The sequence below is a fragment of the Artemia franciscana genome, chromosome 8, assembly GCF_032884065.1.
Source record: "Artemia franciscana chromosome 8, ASM3288406v1, whole genome shotgun sequence".
NCBI lineage: Eukaryota > Metazoa > Arthropoda > Branchiopoda > Anostraca > Artemiidae > Artemia > Artemia franciscana.
This window is the reverse complement of record NC_088870.1, coordinates 18,781,571-18,802,473: the sequence shown is the minus strand read 5'-3', so window position 1 is coordinate 18,802,473 and position 20,903 is coordinate 18,781,571. Positions and strand designations below refer to the sequence as shown.

Here is a 20,903-nt window from a genome sequence, read left to right as displayed (position 1 = left end):
ACGGAAACAAAGGTAATTTTTCAAAATCTAGGGGGAAAATGCAACCCGCAGTTAGTTGGCACCACTTTTGCCATGAAATGGTGAATATGAAGGCCACCATTACAGTTAGAAGCATTCCACAAAACACTGAACACCTACCCGGCAATCTGGAACGCAAGAGGATTGTGGAAACAAACTCCAAACTCCACCTCCAACAATGAGTATTTTACTGAAGCCATCCAACGCAACCACTTAAAATACATCATGTTGTATTAATAATATGGCATTGGTTAAATGGCAGAAATGACTTTTCACCCAGAAACAAAGTCAATTCAGAATATGTATCATTATTAAAGGCACAGATGTGGTGATTTCTAAAACTGATTTTTCACCACAGATTTTAAGAGTTTATTTCACCAGAAAATACTGTAAAAGCACCTTGTTGAAAAAAAAAAACTAAGACAAAAAAGTTAATTTAATATGTGCATATTATCTAAATCTCATACAGCCATTTGTCAGGGGTTTTTCGCCTTTTAAATTGTTTTAACTTTTTTTTTAGTCTACCCCTGATTAGCAACGCAATTAATCTACTGTTTTCTCGACGTTCGTAAAGGAAAAAAAGACAGAAAAACGAAGCAAAAAAACAACAAGAAATTAAAAACCTAAAAAGTTGACACGTAAATTTCGGGCTTAGAAGGGGAGTATCTCTAAAATTTTGTTATTCAAAATATGACCAATTTAGTGATATGATATATTTTTTTTTCCTTTCAAAGTAAAGAACAAAACCATTAAAACACGATTAAATAGTATTTATAATGCACACGAGGATAATCAACTTATAAAATATCAACTCGTAAGACTCCGTTTCATCATTGTTCTTCGTTTTTGCAAGTAAACTCTCGAGTAATAATAAAAAGGTCTGGATACACCAGTAGACAAGAGACCCCATAGTTCTGCAAGAAAAGTATATGTAAAATCTAAAAGTTTATGATTCAGATTTATCCATTGCAATAGAACTTCCAAAACACTAGTTATTTGAATCTCAATGAAAATTAGGACATCATCCGAGCTAATCTAAACTATTTCAACGATAAAAACAATAAAACCATATACATCACCAGATTTAAAAAAAAACAACAACAAAAGAATTTATTAGCATAAACGTGCACGCTGAACATGGTTTAACAGTGCCTAAGCATGTAATTATTCTTTTTTTTTTCCTTTGTCCACTGCATTGTGTCACATTGACAAACAAGAAGACCATAGGAGAATACCAGCACTGGTCTTGAGCAGAGCTGAAGAAACCGTAGCCCTGAGCCTTGCAGTCTTTGGAGTCCATCCAGCCAAGATATTATTTTACAGCCATTAAGTAAAAAACAAAAACAAAAAAAACATACAATTGTCATAAAAGAATATTTACCAAATAAGTAAAAGTTTCAAGAGTTTTTGAATCATTGACAGAGTTGTTTGCTGCTTCAATCACTAGCAGCGAGATGGAGACTGCTTTTTACGTTCTAACTGTGGTTTTTAGCAATTTTTATAAATGCACGGCAATACCAAAGTCCCTCGAAGAGATTATATTGGCAATAATTAGTGGAAACACATTATTTGGCAGAAAATTACAAAACAGAGCTTTAGGATGTAAATCATGGTTTTAAACAGTATTTAAAGGATCAACACGATTATAAACGCAAATTTACAAAATACAAGGCTCCCAACAATTATATATCAAAATAAGACATTAACAAGTTGTATTTCCACTCTTTAACTTTGTTGTATAGCACAAGTAGCAGTGTTTTTGTATTATTTCAATAGCAGTTTTATATCATGCTCAAAATAATTTGATATGACAGACTGTGCATATTTTTTTCAGTATCTAAGTAGTTTCACAACGACAAAAGCAGCTTGGGTGCTACTAGTCTTAGAACAAAAACTTGATGAAAAGGATACAGAACTCAAATTGATGGCCAAGGAATCATAATGCAATTAAAAGACTGAACAAACAAGCATTAGGCGAAGTCAAAAAATTGCTAACAGGAGGACGGGAAAAACTATATTTGGCCCGCTGAAGTCGAGCTTAAGTATATCAGCTGTGTTTGTGTAGTGTTTACAAGGAAAGCCGGAAAGTAGTAAAGTTTGTGGAAACCAAAGAAAGTCAGAAAGTTGAGAAGAAACAGATCTAAACTCCATAAAATATATAAATGCGGGGCAATAGATGATTTCTGCTCTCCTTCAGCAAACTGTCGTACTAAGAAGCGACTCTATGAATGAGTGTATTGAAGAGTTTGCTGATTAAATAGCGCACATTGTACAAGCTGTAGGGACCAATTTGCCGGGCATCAACAATTCCCCGGCTGTTAACATTACTCATCTTATGAGAATCCGAGAGTTTTCTAATAATGTTAATACTGATGCATAATTTGTCATCTATGAATATGTAGCCACAAATACTCAACAGAGCCATTCAAAGCGAGCAGTCTCTCTGAGAGCTTTATTTATCAGTAAAGCTGTCTATAAGCTGCTTTCAGAGCCAACTAGTGACTTCAAAATTTAAAAGAACCATACTCCAGCATCACAAGATCATTCATGAGACTTCACAATCTCATTTCTATGTATTGGGAAAGAGCCAGCGCGATCTTTTCCAGTAAATGGCAATAAGTAGGAACAAATAAACAGTGCTGACCGTACTAGATTGGCTAGATCTTATCAACTGTAAAGCAGATTCGGATATGTCCTTAAAGAAAAATAAAAAGTCAGATTAGTAGTCAAAAAATCTATTGCTGCTTTCATATTAAACCGCTCAGGTTACCTCTGAAAGAATTGCAGAAACCACCTCTGCTGGTTTCCGTGATGTTTCTGTTTTTATTGTAGAGAAATGGTGATACTACCTGTAATAAATTTCCTTGGGACGAGTTATTTGACTGGATTAGTCTCTAAGCTGTGTCACTAAAATACTCTTTGGGAGTAACTAATTTGACTTGATTAAAAAGTACATACATTCAATGTACTTTGAACAATCTTCTGTTAGCCAAAATCGTCTTTTAAACGCAATAGAGTTACATTAATTATGTTAATAATGTAGCTAATAATCACAAAATTACGTTAGATTTTTTCCAAGAAGAACCATACGTCAAAATATCCATTTAAGTCAGCAAGGCCAACTAGGTTAGATCCTCAACACCGGCAACACGAAAACCTAGACGACAATCTTTTCGACAAGGCTATTTCAGTTCCTACTGAACGGTCTAGTTTAGGCGGGCCGATAATTTAAATCGAGTCCATGAACAAAGGTCAGTGATTGAAATGATCCTAGTATCTTTTTTTCTTTTTTTAGCTAGGGCATACGGTTAGTACAGGTCACACAAAAACTTGAAGCCAAAAATTTTCAGAGCTTAAGTTTTTCCCCTCCTCTTATATTGATTGATTCAACCCTGGTGAATCCAATCAATGACTCCTAAAACACGCAGCTGGAGAGATGAGCCCAAATTAGTTTTAATTGTGGAAAAAAAAATCTTGGGAAAAATCAAGGCACCCAGAAAGCAGACCAGCTAAGCACCATGTAACTGGCCTAGAAGGCAACTCTATGACTTAAACACGGGAAATTCTATAAGCATGATAATAGAAAACTTTTCCAAATGACAATTGTCCGCCGTTCTCACGGAGCCGGTAGCATGTGTACATTCAAAGATGTGCAAATACACGTTTCCAATCATGAAGAGGTTTTCTATGACTACTTACCGATGGCTACCTCGAGTAGTTTATGCTTTCGAGTCCTTCGATAGAGGCCTCTTATAATTTTTTTTTTAATTCTAGAGTCCTTCCCGAGAATGACTAAATATATTAAACCTCTAGAAGAAAGAAAGAACTTCCGACAATTCCATAATGATTCGAGCGCACATTTTCTGAAGCACTCGGTCAAACTATTTCTAAGGCATCTCGTCGAATTACAATCAAATAGGGTACTGAACAAAACACAACCCTCCTCTATTTCGTAAGAAACCTTGCCGTATTACTCTAAGCAAGCAGGCTACTATGAAGGTGAAGTTTGATGCATGCTTGAGATAGCCACAAAAAATGTTTAGCATCTTGGAGTGGTTGGAGGCTATTAGACAATTGAACTAGATGACGAGAGCAAAAATAAAACCTCCAAATGAATTCTTGATCAATTTCGATATAAAGCTGAATTAACTTCGTAGAACACAAACAAAATTTCAGTGACTTATGGATAGAATACCTGAACCAAGCAATAAATTTTTTCGGACCGATTTAAGGGGCCGTAATACTTTTAGACACTTTAACGGACAAAAGAAGCTGGTTTGATACCATATTGAAGAAAGGTTGAAGTAGAACACTCAGAGGTCCTTTATCTTGGGCGTTGTATCTGCAATAGATGAGCTGCTCCGCAAGATAAAAACGCGGGACACCAAAATAAAAACATTTGAATACAATCCTATATCGGTTGTATGATGGCGGTCCGCTCGGTTTGAAATGAGACCACCTAGTAGGCTACTAACAATTCATTACGAGCTATGCTTTCATTGCAGGGCCACAGACCAAATTACTAAAATGGGACTCTCCAATCAAGCTAAGCTTAACCGAAACCCAAATAGAAGATTTTCAAAGCCTGAAACAAGTTATAAGTAAAGCACGGGTTTTGGAGATGCCAGATTTTGACAACGAATTATTGGTACAGGCACATACTCCAAAAAATGAATATGAGCTGCACATTCGCAAAAAGATAACAAAAAACTGGTCATATTTTGAATATGAAGCTTCAACCTATCAGGACTCACTACTAAACCCCTAAAAAAATAGGCATTGGTACTACATTGGCAGAGGGGATGCTTTTAATGCTATCTTATAGACCCTCCCTTGGTGGTATAAACTGGCCACAATCCTCTTCGATGACTCAATATTACACGCAGCAAAAACATTCACTTAATCCGTTATTAATGAAGGCTTTATAAATTTAAGCTGAATATCCGGAGCTGGCACAGACTCTCGAATATTAGTGCATATGCTCTATTTTGGCCATTCCATGAAAATGGATCCAGTTCAGAACGGACTAATTTCGAAGGTCCTTAGTCTCTCATCACAACTTTAATATAAGTAAGTGTAATACATCTTCTAAAAAGGAAATCAAAGCAAACAAGTAGTTAAAATTAAACAGCATTTAATTATTAGCAGGCACTAGTAAGCAATATCGTTAATAGACCATAAACGACAGGGAAACGAATCACTAGCGAGACGTACATAGATCCGACCTTGATCAGACCACACTTGTTTATTCCCATGTTTATCCCGTGCTAAGTTCAGAACATCACGTCTTCGTTTCGTCAGATTCTCCGACCAAAAAAATACCAGAGCAAGACAATTTTGACTTTCCTTTGAAAACTTTACAAATCCATGAAAAGAATTTCTTACTTTTACATTTTTTTTAAGGTGAGAGTCCGCCACCTATATTTAGTGTAGTTAATTGCAGAACATAATTCAGACGCATGTTCAAATGAAAAGCTGTTTACAACCTTTGGAAACAGTTTTGTAATGGGACTTCGTAATTTCTTCGACACCGAGAACGATGGTCGTTCTGGTGAATCACAAAATTCTTAACACAACTTCTTTATAGCATGAGTCTCTGGCAAAACGTTTATATAAAAAGGGGTGATCTATCGGGCCGTTTTCCCTGACTGTGAGGGATGTAACGAATCAACATGATAGATCAACAGATATTTAAGCCTTATTGCTTATGTTTAAGCACCAGTAAACCTATTTCTCAATATCACTTCGAGGGTAATCGAATGAATCGATTTTGGTTTTATATTTAACTATGTATTGTACTTTTTATTTGCACCTAATTTAACGAAAGTAATAGTCTTTTGTTAGAAGAGATAGAGAAGGAGAGCTTTAAAACAAAAGGCGAATCACGGTTACGTCCGGGGAAGTTGTACTTAGCCGGAGCAGAAGCCCCAGCGACGCTGAAACACACTCTTAGGGAAATTCATCAGCAATTGGGATTCAAATCCCAATTATCTGGATTTTTTTAAATGCACGTTAGTCAGCGTCAGGTCTTTTTTCTGCCGAAGCAAACATAAACTGGCAATGTAAAACGACTTATTAGTCAGTTCATCAAAGTAAAAATTTACTTTGGCCAAAAAGAGGGACGAGTCATGAGATCTACGATGGCTCCAATGAGCTCCATCCTGTCTGTACCATCTTGAGGGTCGGTCTCCGTATTACAGTCTTACATCAGCGAGTTTCTCTAACAAGGAGTGTTTTAGCCACCGATTAAAAAAAATCTACTCTAAATACTAATATTCTAGATCTAAATATGGTATAATTTAAACGAACAAAATTATAGGTGCTTACGATATGCCGCCAGCATCTAATCAGAAAAACAGCTCTATTATGGTTATTTTGCATTATTATTGATCTAAATTTCCATATAATCTAGCTTCTTGGCAGTTCCCATACACCTAAGAACACCAATTCACGTAAAAGTAGAGTGGGAGAGAAAGTACTTTTAAAATCTATGTGGGGGGAATTTTGTTGTTCTTTTGGTTCTTTCAATAAAAAAAACGAACAGAAAGATGTTTTCAAATTCTAATCTTATAAATTGGCACCAGGGTCGTATCCAAGACCTTTTTTTTAAGAGTGGGGAGTTACAAAAGGATTTTTTCGGAGGGAGCACAAAAAATTAAAAAACACATTAGAAAAATTTTTATGTTCATTTTTGTTAAGTTTTTACGAGTCGGATAATCATTTCAGGGGGGGGGGTGACCACCCCCTAATCCCCCTTCCCTGGATACGGCCTTGATTGGCAACCCTGTGTACATTTCAGAGAGAAAGGAATTAAAATTAGAACGATATATTTGGACACAGAGATTGTATAAGGTTATATTATTAAGGATTAAAAGAAAGGAAGTAAGCAAATCCTTACCAAAATTTTCCTTTTTATTTAAATTAATCTATCTAATATGCATAAGGTATCCTGCTTTATGAAACAAAACAGGAGATCATTTTTATTTTAACTTATTTTTTGAGAACTGTAGCACCCCAATACACTCTTTCACAAGAACATAAGAAAATATAAATGCATAATTATCACTCATTACAAAGATTAAGATTCTATGACTTTTAGGGGTTGTTTCCCCCTATTTTCCAAAATAAGGCAAATTTTCTCAGGCTCGTAACTTTTGATAACAAAGACTAAATTTGATGAAACTTATATATTTAAAATCAGCATGAAAATTTGATTCTTTTGATGTATCTTTTAGCATCAAAATTCCGTTTTTTAAAGTTTCGTTTACTATTGAGCCGGGTCGCTACTTACTACAGTTCGTTACCACGAACTGTTTGATATTAATATTAATATATATATATATATATATATATATATATATATATATATATATATATATATATATATATATATATATATATATATATATATATATATATATATATATATATATATATATATATATATATATATATATATATATATATATATATAATATAAATATATATATATATATATATATATATATATATATATATATATATATTATATATATATATATATATATATATATATATATATATATATATATATATATATATATATATATGTATATATATATATATATATATATATATATATATATATATATATATATAAATATATATATATATATATATATATATATATATATATATATATATATATATATATATATATATATATATATATATATATATATATATATATATATATATATATATATATATGTATATATATATATATATATACATATATATATATATATATATATATATATATATATATATATATATATTAAAATAATCTTAAAAGTGATAAAAGAATGTTATACGTAAAGAGCGAGGTATTAAATAGGGATCGAACCCCCTAATATGTAATAATTTCTGTTCGCTTTAAGTTTGATGTTGCTCCTTACTTTCATTTGAAAAAAAAAAATGTTAATTTTTATTTAACTTCTGATTGTTTTTCAAACAAATCTAAGAAATGCGGCGCCGTTTAATAGCAATGTCACTTCCCCATGAAAAGTTGGAAGGGGGCCTAGATGCTCTCTATTTTTTGGTCACTTATGAGAGCACTAGAACTTTCAATTTCAGTTCAAATGAGCATTCCCGCGATATTGCAGGACTAATGGATTGATAAGATCACCACTAAAAAATAAAATAAAAATAACACGCATCCGTGATCTTTCTTCTGGCAAAAAAAAAAAATTCAACATTTTTGCAGATAGGATCTTGAAACAGTAGGGCTCTTTGATACGCTGAATCTGATGATCTGGTTTTCATTAAGATTCTATGACTTTTAAGGAGTAGCATCACCTTTTTCGAAAACAAGGCAAATTTTCTCAGGCTCGTAACTTTTGACGGGTCAGCATAAAATCAGCATAAAAATCAGATTCTTTTGATATATACATTGGCATCAAAATTCCGTTTTTTAGAGTTTCGTTTACTATTGAGCCGGGTCGCTCCTTACTTACAGTTCGTTACCACGAACCGTTTGAAAGTAGAAGTTATTCAGTCGATGAACTATTTGGTGGCGCAACATCTAGCAAACATGTTTTGCAATACTTACTTTGTATCAAAACTCGTCAAAACAAAGACCAAAAACTCACTATATAAAGTTCATTAATTTATTTATTATACAATTATTCATTTTAATTTACTTATTATATATTTATTCATTATAATTTACTCATTACATAAATTTCATTATCACATATTCGTCGAAAAATTCATTTACCAATAAAAAGAGAAGAAAAGAAATCGAGCAAAGAATTCCAGGGCCAAGCCTGACCCAGATCCAGTGTCATGATCAAGCCTTTCAAAAGCAATAATATATAAATGAATCTTGAATTTTTTTTCCTATTTGGTGAACCCTAAAAAAATAAAAATACAAAGAAAATCAAAAATTAGAGACCACATTTATCAGCTAGAAAAAAAAAGATTAAGGGAGATACCTTCAATCTACTGCAATAGAATCTCGAAAAATGTTCAAAATAATTCATTTGACATGCTTTCTTTCCGAAACAGCGAATGTATTGAAAGAAAATCTTGTTACGGCTTCTGTTTTCTCCCATGGGGGAAAATCTAATTCTGGGGACCCGTCATCGTCCGCCAAACACAATTCTAATTTCTCAGGATCGGGTCTAAAAAAAACGTAACCGAATTTCAGAAGAAAGGTTTTGTTAGACAGAAAAACAGAAGCAAAAAAAAACAAGTACAAAGAAAGTCGATAGACAGTAACCATTGACCCTCCTTTCAAATCTAGAATTGTGTATTCTTTAGCAACATCGGCTCTATCTTAAAACTTGAAAGAAAAGAGAAACAAATTAAGAGCAGAAGAAACATGGTGAGAGGTGAAATATGGATAAATAGACATGGCTTACGAGACACAGAGAGAGAGAAAGAGAGAGAGAGGGAGAGAGAGAGAGAGAGAGAGAGAGGAGAGAGAGAGAGAGAGAGAGGAGAGAGAGAGAGAGAGAGAGAGAGAGAGAGAGAGAGAGAGAGAGAGAGAGAGAGAGAGAGAGAGAGGGAGAGAGAAATAGCAAGAACAGAAAGAGAGAGAGAGAAAAGGAAAGAGAAGGGGAGCAAGCACACAGACAGAGACAGGAGAAACGAAAGGAGAAAGAGAGTTTGAAAACCGACAGAAAGGCAGTCAGAAAGAAGAGGGGAAAAGAAGGGAGAGGGCGAAGCAAGAAACAAGAGAACAAATACATGAGGTTCAAAGAAATGAGATAAAAGGAAGGGGAAAGAAAGGAGAAAAAAGGAAGGAGAAAGAAAGCGGAGCAAAAGAAAGAAGAAAAAGGTTACAGAAGAGGTAAAAGGAGAGAAAAATATATGTGAAAAATGATACTTAGAGATAATATATTACGGAAAATATCAGAAACCAGATTTGTCTGTATGTTATTATTACCTCATAATGCTCGCTAGATAAGGCCTCATTCAAGTGCTGGTCTATATTAACCACTAATTTAGGAAAACAGTCTTCCTTTTCTCCTTCTGTCTCTCTCTCTTTTTTTTTTTTTTTTTTTTTTTTTTTTTTTTTTTTTTTTTTTTATTTTATTTTATTTTTTTTTTTTTTTGTTTGTGCTGTTGCATTGGTGATTTCTCTTTTCATGATATATATATATATATATATATATATATATATATATATATATATATATATATATATATATATATATATATATATATATATATATATATATATATAAATAAATATTTACTGATATTTCAACGTAGAAAAAGTAGTTAGTTTCTATCATGAGAAAAGAGAGAGAAAAAATAATTATTCCAAAAAAGGAAAAATAGCTTGGAAGCAAAAAGGAGGAAAAAGGAAAAGTGACAAGCCTAATCTGCAAGCGGTTGGATCTAGTCGTATATATCCAACTTCCAAAGTTCGGTTATACTAGCCTAATTTGTGGCATAGAGTCCTGTAACATATTTCTCTTTTTAACCCAAAATATATATTAGAATTCATGCGTATTAATATTCTTTCCATTCATTTGTGCTTGAAATTGCTCTAGACGGTGAAAAAAAACATTTTGTTTCATTTCGAATTTATTTAGTAGCCAATTTGACTTTGTTATGATAAGAACAAAATTATGGTACATCTTTAGTATCTCTTTATTGAGTAAGCTCTAAAAATGAAAAAATAAAATACTTAAAAAGGATCAGCTATTCACATATGAAGAACAGTAATCAGTACGAATGGCTTCTAATTTCACGTCTTCTTTTTTTACATTTTTGTCTACATTTATCCGATAGATAAATAAGCAATGTAATAGCTGGAATAGGTTCAGTATTTGCTTATATTGTCATTAATCCCACTAACTAACATAATGATGAACTTCAGGAATTGTCAAGATCCGAAACACAGCCAGTCCCAAGGACAAGGACTTCGTCAACATGAATTAAAATATCCCTTTTCTGTCCCACAGCAACTACCTTACGTTGGAAAAGTTGACAAAATAGAAGTAGCATATCAAGTACTTACATAGGTCCGTCATAGTCACTTTCGTTAACCCATAAATAACACGTAAGACCAATAAGGTCCCTTACAGTTGCGTGGTTAGTAACACATACGTTGATTGGAAACCCTCGATTTCCAGGTACATAAATTTGAATTTTCTTGCTTGGCACCCCTTGTTGAACCTAAAAAAAAAAAAAAAAAAAAAAAAAACGATGACTAAACAGACAAGGCTCATCTGGGAGCTGGGATCGAAGATATAGGGTAACATGTTTAACGGACTGAGGGGCTACTTACATCCTGGTTGAAACGGTCCGAATAACTTTAAGGATATTACCCACTGAAAAGTGTTCTAAAACTGTATGGCGTTACGTATCCCAGGGGATCCTGATTTTTCCTTGGCAATATAATCCTGTTACTTATTCACGCTAGTTCAAGGTAATAATCGTTGCAATTCTAGATGTAACTCTAGTAAATACAACGCTAGGGAGGAAAAAATGAGTCATAAATAATAAACTATGACTTTTTTTTTGATAATCCAATTCAAAACGATAAGTTTACACAGTGCAACCCTAAATAATTATCCAGGGGGAGGGGTCCCAGCTTTGATCCCTCCCGGAATATTTGAAATCATAAAGAGATATAGAGTCTTAGCTATGTAATAGCTAAAAAGACACATTGAAACGAATGTTAGGGCTCTTCAAACGACTTGACCCCCTCCCCCTGAATCAAATCCAAAATTGGAACCAACTGTAACGGAAATACTTTAATTAGAATGCATAATTAAGATATACATTATTATACCCTTACCTCCCGCTTATTTTATGGAACCGACAACTAGAACACTAAAATTCAATTAAGAGAGCTGAAAGAATAACTAATCACAAAAAGTCCTGCCATAAAAGCCACGGAAGTCTATTTCCAAGACAAAATTCACCAGCACCATCTAGCCTACTGGTTTCAACTTTTCTCTCACTGATCGTTTCATTCAAAAATTAAAAATAAAGAATGTTTTACGACAGCTGACAGCCCCAAATACTAAGAAAAGGATTCCATATCAACAAAATTTGTGTTTTTTTTCAATACTTTTCAAAAGATCAAGATAAGCCTGTGCCTGTTTCTAAAATCACAACAAAACTTTTCACGAAGAACATGTCTTACACCCGAAACTTCAATTAAGTTACAATTCAAAAGTATACGACTAAGCAAGAGTAAAAATTCTTTATCATTATATTGATTGCATTTTTTAAATTTGCACAGATCAGGAAAATGGCAAGGAGTTGCCAAATAAGAATTAGGTTTGGTGAAAAATAGAAAAAATTAGTGCATCTTCAAATGTGCTAACAATTAAAAATACATGTTATTTTATGGTTTTAAAAAGTAGAGTTGTGACAAAGAGTCAAACTTTAGCGTAAAGAGTAAGGTGTTGAGGAGGGAACAACCCCTTTACTATACGAATTAATTTCTGTTCGTTTTATGTTTTAATGTCGCTACTTACTTTCAGTTAAAGAATACATTTTGTCTTGGTACCAAGGAAAATGGAAATTCTTAAGACTAAGAATGAAAGCACGGACAATCATGATATTTTGCGAAGTATTCAAAGACGACTTATATATCATGACTGCTCCACGCTTCCATTTTTGGTCTGAAAAAAATTCTTATCTTTTTTAATATTTTCTTTGATTCTTAGGTTTTGCTTATTATTGTAATCATTTCTTATCTGACGTCGTCCTAAATCTCCTAATTCTACCTAGTGAGTATTAGCTTTTTTTGGTTTAATCCAAGGTCACTAGAAGCACGAGAGCACAATTTTGGAGCGCCTAAGTGTTAATGACACTAGTTCTATGTAGTCTTTTTTTGCTTCTCCAATAAAACTCAACAGCCCTAGAAAGCCCGTCAGGGCATTAAAAACAAAGACTTTTTGAGAAAGAGCCGTCAAATTTTCATCAAATACTAGTGCAGACATTCTTTACTGCATCTTTAGAGAAAAAAAAAAGATACAAGACCTGTCACCAATTCATTTGAGAAATTGAGCCAGTTCGTGGCAACGAAAAATGGAATTTTGATACCAATAGTTTCTTTTGCCAAAAGACAGATCACGGATGCGTGTTTATTTTTTTTATTTTTTTTTTTTGCTTGTTTTTTTCCGGGGGTGATCGTATCGACTCAGTGGTCCTAAAATTTCGCGAAAGGGCTCATTCTAACGGAAAGTAAAAGTTCTAGTGCCCTTTTTAAGTGACCAAAAAAATTAGAGGGCACCTATGCCCCACGCTCATTTTTTCCCCAAAGTCACCGGATCAAAATTCTGAGATATCCATTTATTCACTATAGTCGAAAAACCTATTAACAATGTCTTTAAGTCCGACTTACTCCCCCACATTCCCCGTGGGAGGGGCTGCAAGTTACAAACTTCGACTAGTGTTTACATACAGTAATTGTTATTGGGAAGTGTACAGACGTATTCACAGGGATTTTTTTGGTTTGGGGGGGGGGAAGTTGAAGGGGTGTTACGTGGGAGGATCTTTCCATGGAGGAATTTGTCATGGGGGAAGAGAATTTCAATGAAAGGGGCACGGGATTTTCTAGCATTCTTAAGAAAAATAATGAAAAATAAATGTGAAAAGTTTTTTTTCAACTGAAAGTAAGGAGCTGCATTAAAACTTAAAACGAACAGAAATTATTACGCATATGAGAGGTTCACCTCCTCGTAATACCTCGCTCTTTACACTTAAGTATTTTTAGTAATTTCAACTATTTATTCTACGGCCTTTGTGATTCAGGGTTCATTCTTAAGAAATCGGGACAAAATTTAAGCTTTAGTGTAAAGAGCTAGGTATTGATGAAGGGGTGAACCACCTCATATACGTAATAAAAATATACGAATATAGAAGTTCGCTACGTAAGTCAATTCGTAAGTTACGTATATTTTTTACTAATGAAAACGTTCGTAAATAATTAAAAGTTCTAGTTGCCTTTTTAAGTACTCAAAAAATTGGAGGGCGACTAGGCTTCTTCCCCTGCTACTTTTTTTCTCGAAATCTTCCAATTAAAACTATGAGAAAGCCATTTAGCCAAAAAAATTAATATGCAAATTAGTTTTAATTATTTATGTGTGGAGAGTCAAAATCAAAACATGCATTAATTCAAAAACGTTCAGAAATTAAATAAAAAAACAAGGTTTTTTTTAACTGAAAGTAAGGAGCAACATTAAAACTTAAAACGAACAGAAATTATTCCGTATAGTAAAGGGGTTGTCCGCTCCTCAACACCTCGCTCTTTACGCTGAAGTTTTTTTATGGTTTTAAAAAGTAGAGCTGTGACAAAGAGTCAAACTTTAGCGTAGTGAGTGAGGTGTTGAGGAGGGGACAACCCCTTTACTATACGGAATAATTTCTGTTCGTTTTAAGTTTTAATGTCGCTCCTTACTTTCACTTAAAAAAAAACTTGTTTTTTTTATTTAATTATATGTAAGAACAAAACACCACTGACTGAAACACCATGACTATCAATTAATTTAGTTACGGTATTTATTGCTCTTAAGCATTTGAAAATGATATTGAACAAAACAATTTTACGATTTTGCAACTTTTATAACACAAGGCATCTATATACGAGTGCCATTAAAAGATGAGACGAAACACTAATCAGCAATTCAATATTCCTTGGCAAATCTCATCCTGTTTCCCAAGCAATTTAGTGAAAAGATGCGTAATTGCGTTGCCTTATTTCCCATTAGTACTGCAACTATTCAGCTGAGAGTAAAATTGATCCACCTTGCTAAAATACCAGCTTATTTTATGTTATCCCTCATCAACACTGAATTCCATTTTTCCATAGAACTACCGACGGAGGGCCGTTCCAGCATTTTTCACCTCCTTAGTATCCCTGTCCCAACACCTTTTCTTTCACTCCTTAAATTTTGCACGAGTGTCTTAGCAACCCAATCTCCTCCATCGCGATGACTTTCCCGGTAATGCGATCGGTTCATTAAATCGATCGATCACTCAAGTAGCAGGATAGCTTGACCTCAATTTATAAACTTTAAAACAATAGACTAGCTTATTTTGTTTAGCGTAACCATCACTGTTAGTACCAAGAAAGAAAGAAAGAAACGTTACTCAGCAAAGAACTCGCAGAATGCCGACATACAATCCAGAAACTAAGTTTTTACGCCTTGTATTCCAATATATCTTCAGTTACGTCACTATAAACTATTTTGTATTTATAACTACATTAGTGAGTAATCCTGCAGAAATCGCTGGAGATGTGCACAGCTGGGACAACAATTTCGACACAAAAATTATTCGCCAGCGACACGGAAATAATAAAAGTTCTGCATTAAAACTCTGGTTATTTAAGGGCTTTGTTCTTTCTTCTTTTTTCTGGTTACAGCATTTTATGGATTCAGAATTACACAGTTTTATTTTGACTTGAAAAGAAAAATAATTGCACAAGCACAAAAAAAATAATTTCAGTACCAACAATAGTTTTTTAAACGATATATAAGACACCGAATCCTAGATCCCAACTTTAACCAACAAAATGCTTCTGTGTGATGCCTACCTATAGCAACCCACTGGTACCGGACACAGACTGGTGACCTTTGTGCTACTGGTATGTTCCCCCCCCCCCTATTCTTTAAAAGCGTGAAAATTTATTTTCAGTGCCAATGATTATTTTTTTACGAAAATTAAAGCAGTGAATCCCAGATCCCGACTTCAGCCAACGACACATTTTTCTTTTGTACTTGCCCAGAGCAGTACGGCACTACTGGCAATCAAGTGGTCGTGAGCTGTGAAAATTGTCTTTTCCGCAACTTATTCTCGCCTTAGTTATTCTAGCCAAGGTCTCCCGAGGTTTAGCCATCTAGCAAGACATGCCCCAGTCGTAGATTTGCCACGGCGGGTGACAGCGTATGACTGCTCTGCCAGTTGCAGCCTCCAATCTGATAGAAGTCGTTAACAAATTATTTGAAATCCGACCTTCAAATTTCGGGTAAAATTAAAGATTTATTTATCATAAAACTATATTTCATTATAAAACATAGTTACTTTTTAATGTCTTAACAGAGAAGCTGTTGCCACAGTGAAAATAGTGGAAAACCGCTGTGAGATTGCCAGTGACAACCGTGGCAATCTGATGACACTAGCAGAAAAGAATATTAATTTGTAAATACTCATTTCGAATAAAAAAGTAAACGTGACATCAAAGGAAAAAAAGCATTAAGCTAAGAAGTTTAAGCATCGAAAGTGACAGTTTTAGAAGCTCTCAGTGCAGAAAACAAAACTAAAAACAAATAAGAAGTCCTACTATTTGCCTAAAAAACGATTAATTTTCAACTCAGTCAAGCAAGAGATATGCTTCAAGAATGGAATGAATATTACCTTACTTATCTGAAAATTGTTTATTTCCGTTCATTACTGGGATTTCCCACTGAGTGGAAGTAAACGATTTTTTTCACAACTTAAGAAATACTTCAAGAAAAAGTACTTCAAGCATTATTTAAGTGCTAAAACGTAGTGCTTGGGTTTGACTTAAATACAAGTTTTCTGAAATATTTAATATTAAATATTTACACAAAATAGCTCGGTGCTTAAAGCCCCCAAATACCAGAGAGACCTTGAGAATCACCAAGTACGCTATGTTACAAAAAACTATTTCTAACAATCGTCAGGAAATCCGAAACAAAAACTTTACAGTTGCAACAGCAACTCCGAGGCAGACAGGAAATTTGAATCTGCAATAATATAGCATCTGCGAAATTACCAGGAAAGTTTTACAACATTCTAGGCATAGGGATAAGAGATTGGGATGGATCTGCAGAAGCTGTATGTAAAACTGCCCGCGCAATGTCAAAAAGGGCTAATATAAATGCAACAATCAACTTTTACAAAAATCTAAGCGTAGGTACTGATTATGTTAAGTGCCATACCCTCTTTTGTAAATAGTTTAATGTACAGTTTTTAGAGAAATATTTGGTAATTGATTTTATGGCAGTAGGCCAAAGTTTGCAGTTGTCTTCTGATCTTGATGATTTGCTTTTTGATGATAGGCTAAAAATAAGGCAAAAGCAGCCGATGAAAACTAACTTCTGCAACAGTATCTTGTTACGCAGAGACTGATCTAATTCTGTAAAAAAAAAAATATACAAAAACAAGAGCTAAGGGCTCATATGGCACTTGTGACGAGGTCGGAAGAGTCAAGAGCTCGTATGGTATGAGCTCTAGCAAAATTCTAAGAATCAATAGATTGCCTTAAAAGGAAAATCAGAAACTTCAGTCCCGTATCTACGACATTTATAAGCATTTTCCAAGATTTCTGGTTTCCCCCTTCAGATCCCCCCCCCAATGTCAACAGATCTGGTCGAGATTTGAAATAAGAGTTCTGAGACATGAGTTCCTTCTAAATATCAAATTTCATTATGATCCGGTCACCTGTTTAAAAATACCTCAATTTTCCTAACTTTTCCAAATGAACAACCCCGAGCTCCCCCAAAGAGGACGGATCCGTACCAATTAAGTAAATCTCGTATCTATAACTTGCGTTTATTCTTCCCATCAAGTTTCATGCCGATATCTCCACTCTAAGCGTTTTCCAAGATTTCCGGTTTCCAAGATTTCTGTTTCCCCCCTCCAACCTTCTATGTCCCCGGATCCGATTCGAATTGAAAATGGAGGCATCTGAGACATAAGATTCTTCTATATATCAAGTTTAATTGAGATCCGATCACCCATTCGTAAGATACCTCGATTTCACGTTTTCCAAGAATTCCGGCTTCCCCCTCCAACTCCCTTCAATGTCACCGGATCTGGTTGGGATTTAAAATGGGAGTTTTAAAGCACAAGATCCTTCTAGATATCAAATTTCATTAGGATCTGATCACCCGTTCGTAAGTTACAAATACCTCATTTTTTCTAATTTTTCCGAATTACTCCCCCCCCCCCCCCCAACTCCACAAAAGAGAGCTGATCCTTTCCGGTTATGTCAGTCACCAATCTTGAACTTGTGCTTATTCTTTCAAGTTTCATCCTGATCTCTCCGCTTTAAGCGTTATCCAAGATTTTCGGTCACCCCCCCCCCCACCCTAATGACACTGGAGCCGGTCGGGATTAAGAGATCTAAGTTTCGAGGTCCTTCTAAATATGAAATTCTAAATATGACATTTCATCCTTCATAAATATGAAATTCTCTAAATATACTAATTCTAAATTTTAGAATTAACCCCCCCCCCAACTCCCCAAAAGAGAGCAGATCCGTTCTGGTTATGTCAATCCCGTATCTAGGACTTGTGCTTATTTTTCCCACCAAGTTTCATCCCGATCCCTCCACTCTAAGCAATTTCCAAGAGTTTAGGTTCCGCCCCCCCCCCCCCAACATCCCCTTCACCGGATAAGGTTGAAATTTAATGTAAGAGCTCGAGACATGATATCCTTCCAAACATCAAATTTCATTAAGATCCGATCACTCCTTCGTAAGTTAAAAATACCTCATTTTTCAAAATTTTCAGAAGTAGCCCTCCCCCCCACTCCCCCAAAGAGAGCGGATCCGTCCCGGTTATGTCAATCACGTATCTAGAACTTGTGCTTATTTTTCCCACCAAGTTTTATCCGGATCCCTCCACTCTAAGCGTTTTCCAATATTTTAGGTTCCCTCCCTCAATTCCCCCCAATGTCACCAGATCCAGTCGGAATTTAAAATAAGAGCTCTGAGACACGATATTCTTCCAACTTCAAATTTCATTAAGATCCGATCAATTTTTGATCGGACTGTTCTAATTTTTCCCACCAAGTTTCATCCCGACCCCTCCACTCTAAGCGTTTTCCGAGATTTTAGGTTCCCTCCCTCAATTCCCCCCAGTGTCACCAGATCCAGTCGGAATTTAAAATAAGAGCTCTGAGACAAGATATCCTTCCAAACTTCAAATTTCATTAAGATCCGAATCACTCCTTCGTAAGTTAAAAATACCTCATTTTTCTAATTTGTTCAGAATTAACCCCCCCCAACTCCCCCAAAGAGAGCGGCTCCTTCCCGGTTATTTCAATCACGTATCTAGGACTTGTGCTTATTTTCCCCACCAAGTTTCATCCCGATCCCTCCACTCTAAGCATTTTCCAAGATTTTAGGTTCCCCCCCCCTCAATTCCCCCCAATGTCACGGGATCCAGTCGGGATTTAAAATATGAGCTCTGAGACACGATATTCTTCCAAACTTCATATTTCATTGAGATCCGATCACTCCTTCGTAAGTTAAAAATACCTCATTTTTTCTATTTTTCCGAAATAACCGGCCCCCACTCCCCCCCCCCAGATGGTCAAATCGGAAAAAACGACTATTTCTAATTTAATCTGGTCCGGCCCCTGATACGCCTGCCAAGTTTCATCGTCCTAGCTTGCCTGGAAGTGCCTGAAGTAGCAAAACCGGGACAGACAGACAGACAGACCGACCGACCGACAGACGGACAGAATTTGCGATCGGTATATGTCACTTGGTTAATACCAAGTGCCATAAAAAACCTTGTCGTGTTCTTAATTCAAGCAAGTTTTCAGAAGGTACAATTATTTTTCCCACTTCAGCCACCATTCTAAGATTTTTCTTTAAATAATACTTTATTTTTCCTCCATGGAAAAATCTGTTGGGAGATCTCAGGTTTGGATACTCTGCAATGCTCATATTGAAAGCCCAGTACTTAATCAGGAAGAAGAACCAATAGGTTCCAACCAAACCACTTAATAGTTTTTGGTGTTTTATTCATTATTTCGGTTTTGAATATATAGCTTCAAGTGACTAAACAGAAGTCTCAGGTAACTGAGGAATTGTTTGTAACATGAAGAATCGTTCATAATTATTTATAACAGTTATGTGCATAAAAGTCAAGCACTTTTCAAGTACATTTGTCCATGAAATCAGTGCTTAAGCAGAAATTATAGAATTAATCGATACTTTATAAGTACCTTTTACCTCATTGCTTCAGCTGAATAATGAAAATGCCTTATCTTTAATTTTTCCTTTCACTATTTTCCAAAGAACTTCGGCTACTTCCCTAAAGAATTTGGGCAGATCAAGCAGAGCGCCCGTTTTATGAACCCTTTGCATGGCTTCCATAAAACTGATGACAGTGGAGACTATCCCAAGTGGAAACGCATTTTTTCCCTTAATTTCTCCCAAAATGTGTTTCGTCACAGGTCATTATTGAATGTTCTTTTTCAGCTGTGATTTACATTTTCCTGTGATTTGTAGGAAAATGATATCAATTCAATTGTTGATAGATAAGTCTGTCATTCATGCGTCCATACATCATTCCTAGGGCAGAACTAAGGTTGATAGTCATAAAACTAAGGGATGAAAGATTGGATTGGTTTTGGGTTGACACGTGACGGACGGTGTCCAGTGGGCTTGTTTGCAAATGGGGGGGGGGACTGAATTTGCTTGGACTCACAGGTGAACAAGTGACCTGAGCCTAATAGGCTTAGGCCCTTGTAGTCTAAAGGTAGAACACCATGTCAAAGGATTTAATTAAAAATAAGTAGTTTTTCTAGCCCTGTAGTCTAAATCATGATTTTTAATCATGTAAATTGTTTTTTGGGGGGCGGGGCTGAGGGATGTTTTGCTCTCTCGAAACTTATGAGGATATCATTAAAACCAATGATGTCACTTTCTGTACAAGAAAGCGGCCTAGAATTTGGATCTACAACTTTACGGAGACGTGTTTGTAGTCAATCTGCTTCCTAACTGTTTTACACAGTTACAAAAATAATTTTTGTGGTGTTGTGCTTAAAATAAGAATCTTTTACATCTGCAGAATCCATAGGTGTCTTTTTCAATATTTTGACTTTTTCGGGCACATAAAATTTACATTCATTTACCATGCACCCGAGAAACTTCAAACTTTAATTGGCCG

The 20,903-nt window shown here is 34.9% G+C and overlaps 1 protein-coding gene across 4 annotated transcripts in view; it reads right to left on the bottom strand.

Moving 5' to 3' along the window:
- Positions 1-773: 773 nt before the first annotated feature.
- The window catches only part of LOC136030093 (stress-activated map kinase-interacting protein 1-like), a 43,018-nt gene continuing 22,888 nt past the window's right edge, over positions 774-20,903 (bottom strand). For 2 of the 4 annotated variants that reach the window (XM_065708762.1, XM_065708760.1), the window contains exons 6-8: positions 11,033-11,190; positions 8,994-9,182; positions 774-932 (exon numbers count right to left, since the gene is read on the bottom strand). In XM_065708762.1, coding sequence (XP_065564834.1) covers positions 9,038-9,182; positions 11,033-11,190 — 303 coding nt within the window. In that variant the 3' untranslated portion in view covers positions 774-932; positions 8,994-9,037. The remainder of the gene's footprint in view (positions 933-8,993; positions 9,183-11,032; positions 11,191-20,903) is intronic. The other 2 variants (XM_065708759.1, XM_065708758.1) reach the window with 1 other exon arrangement.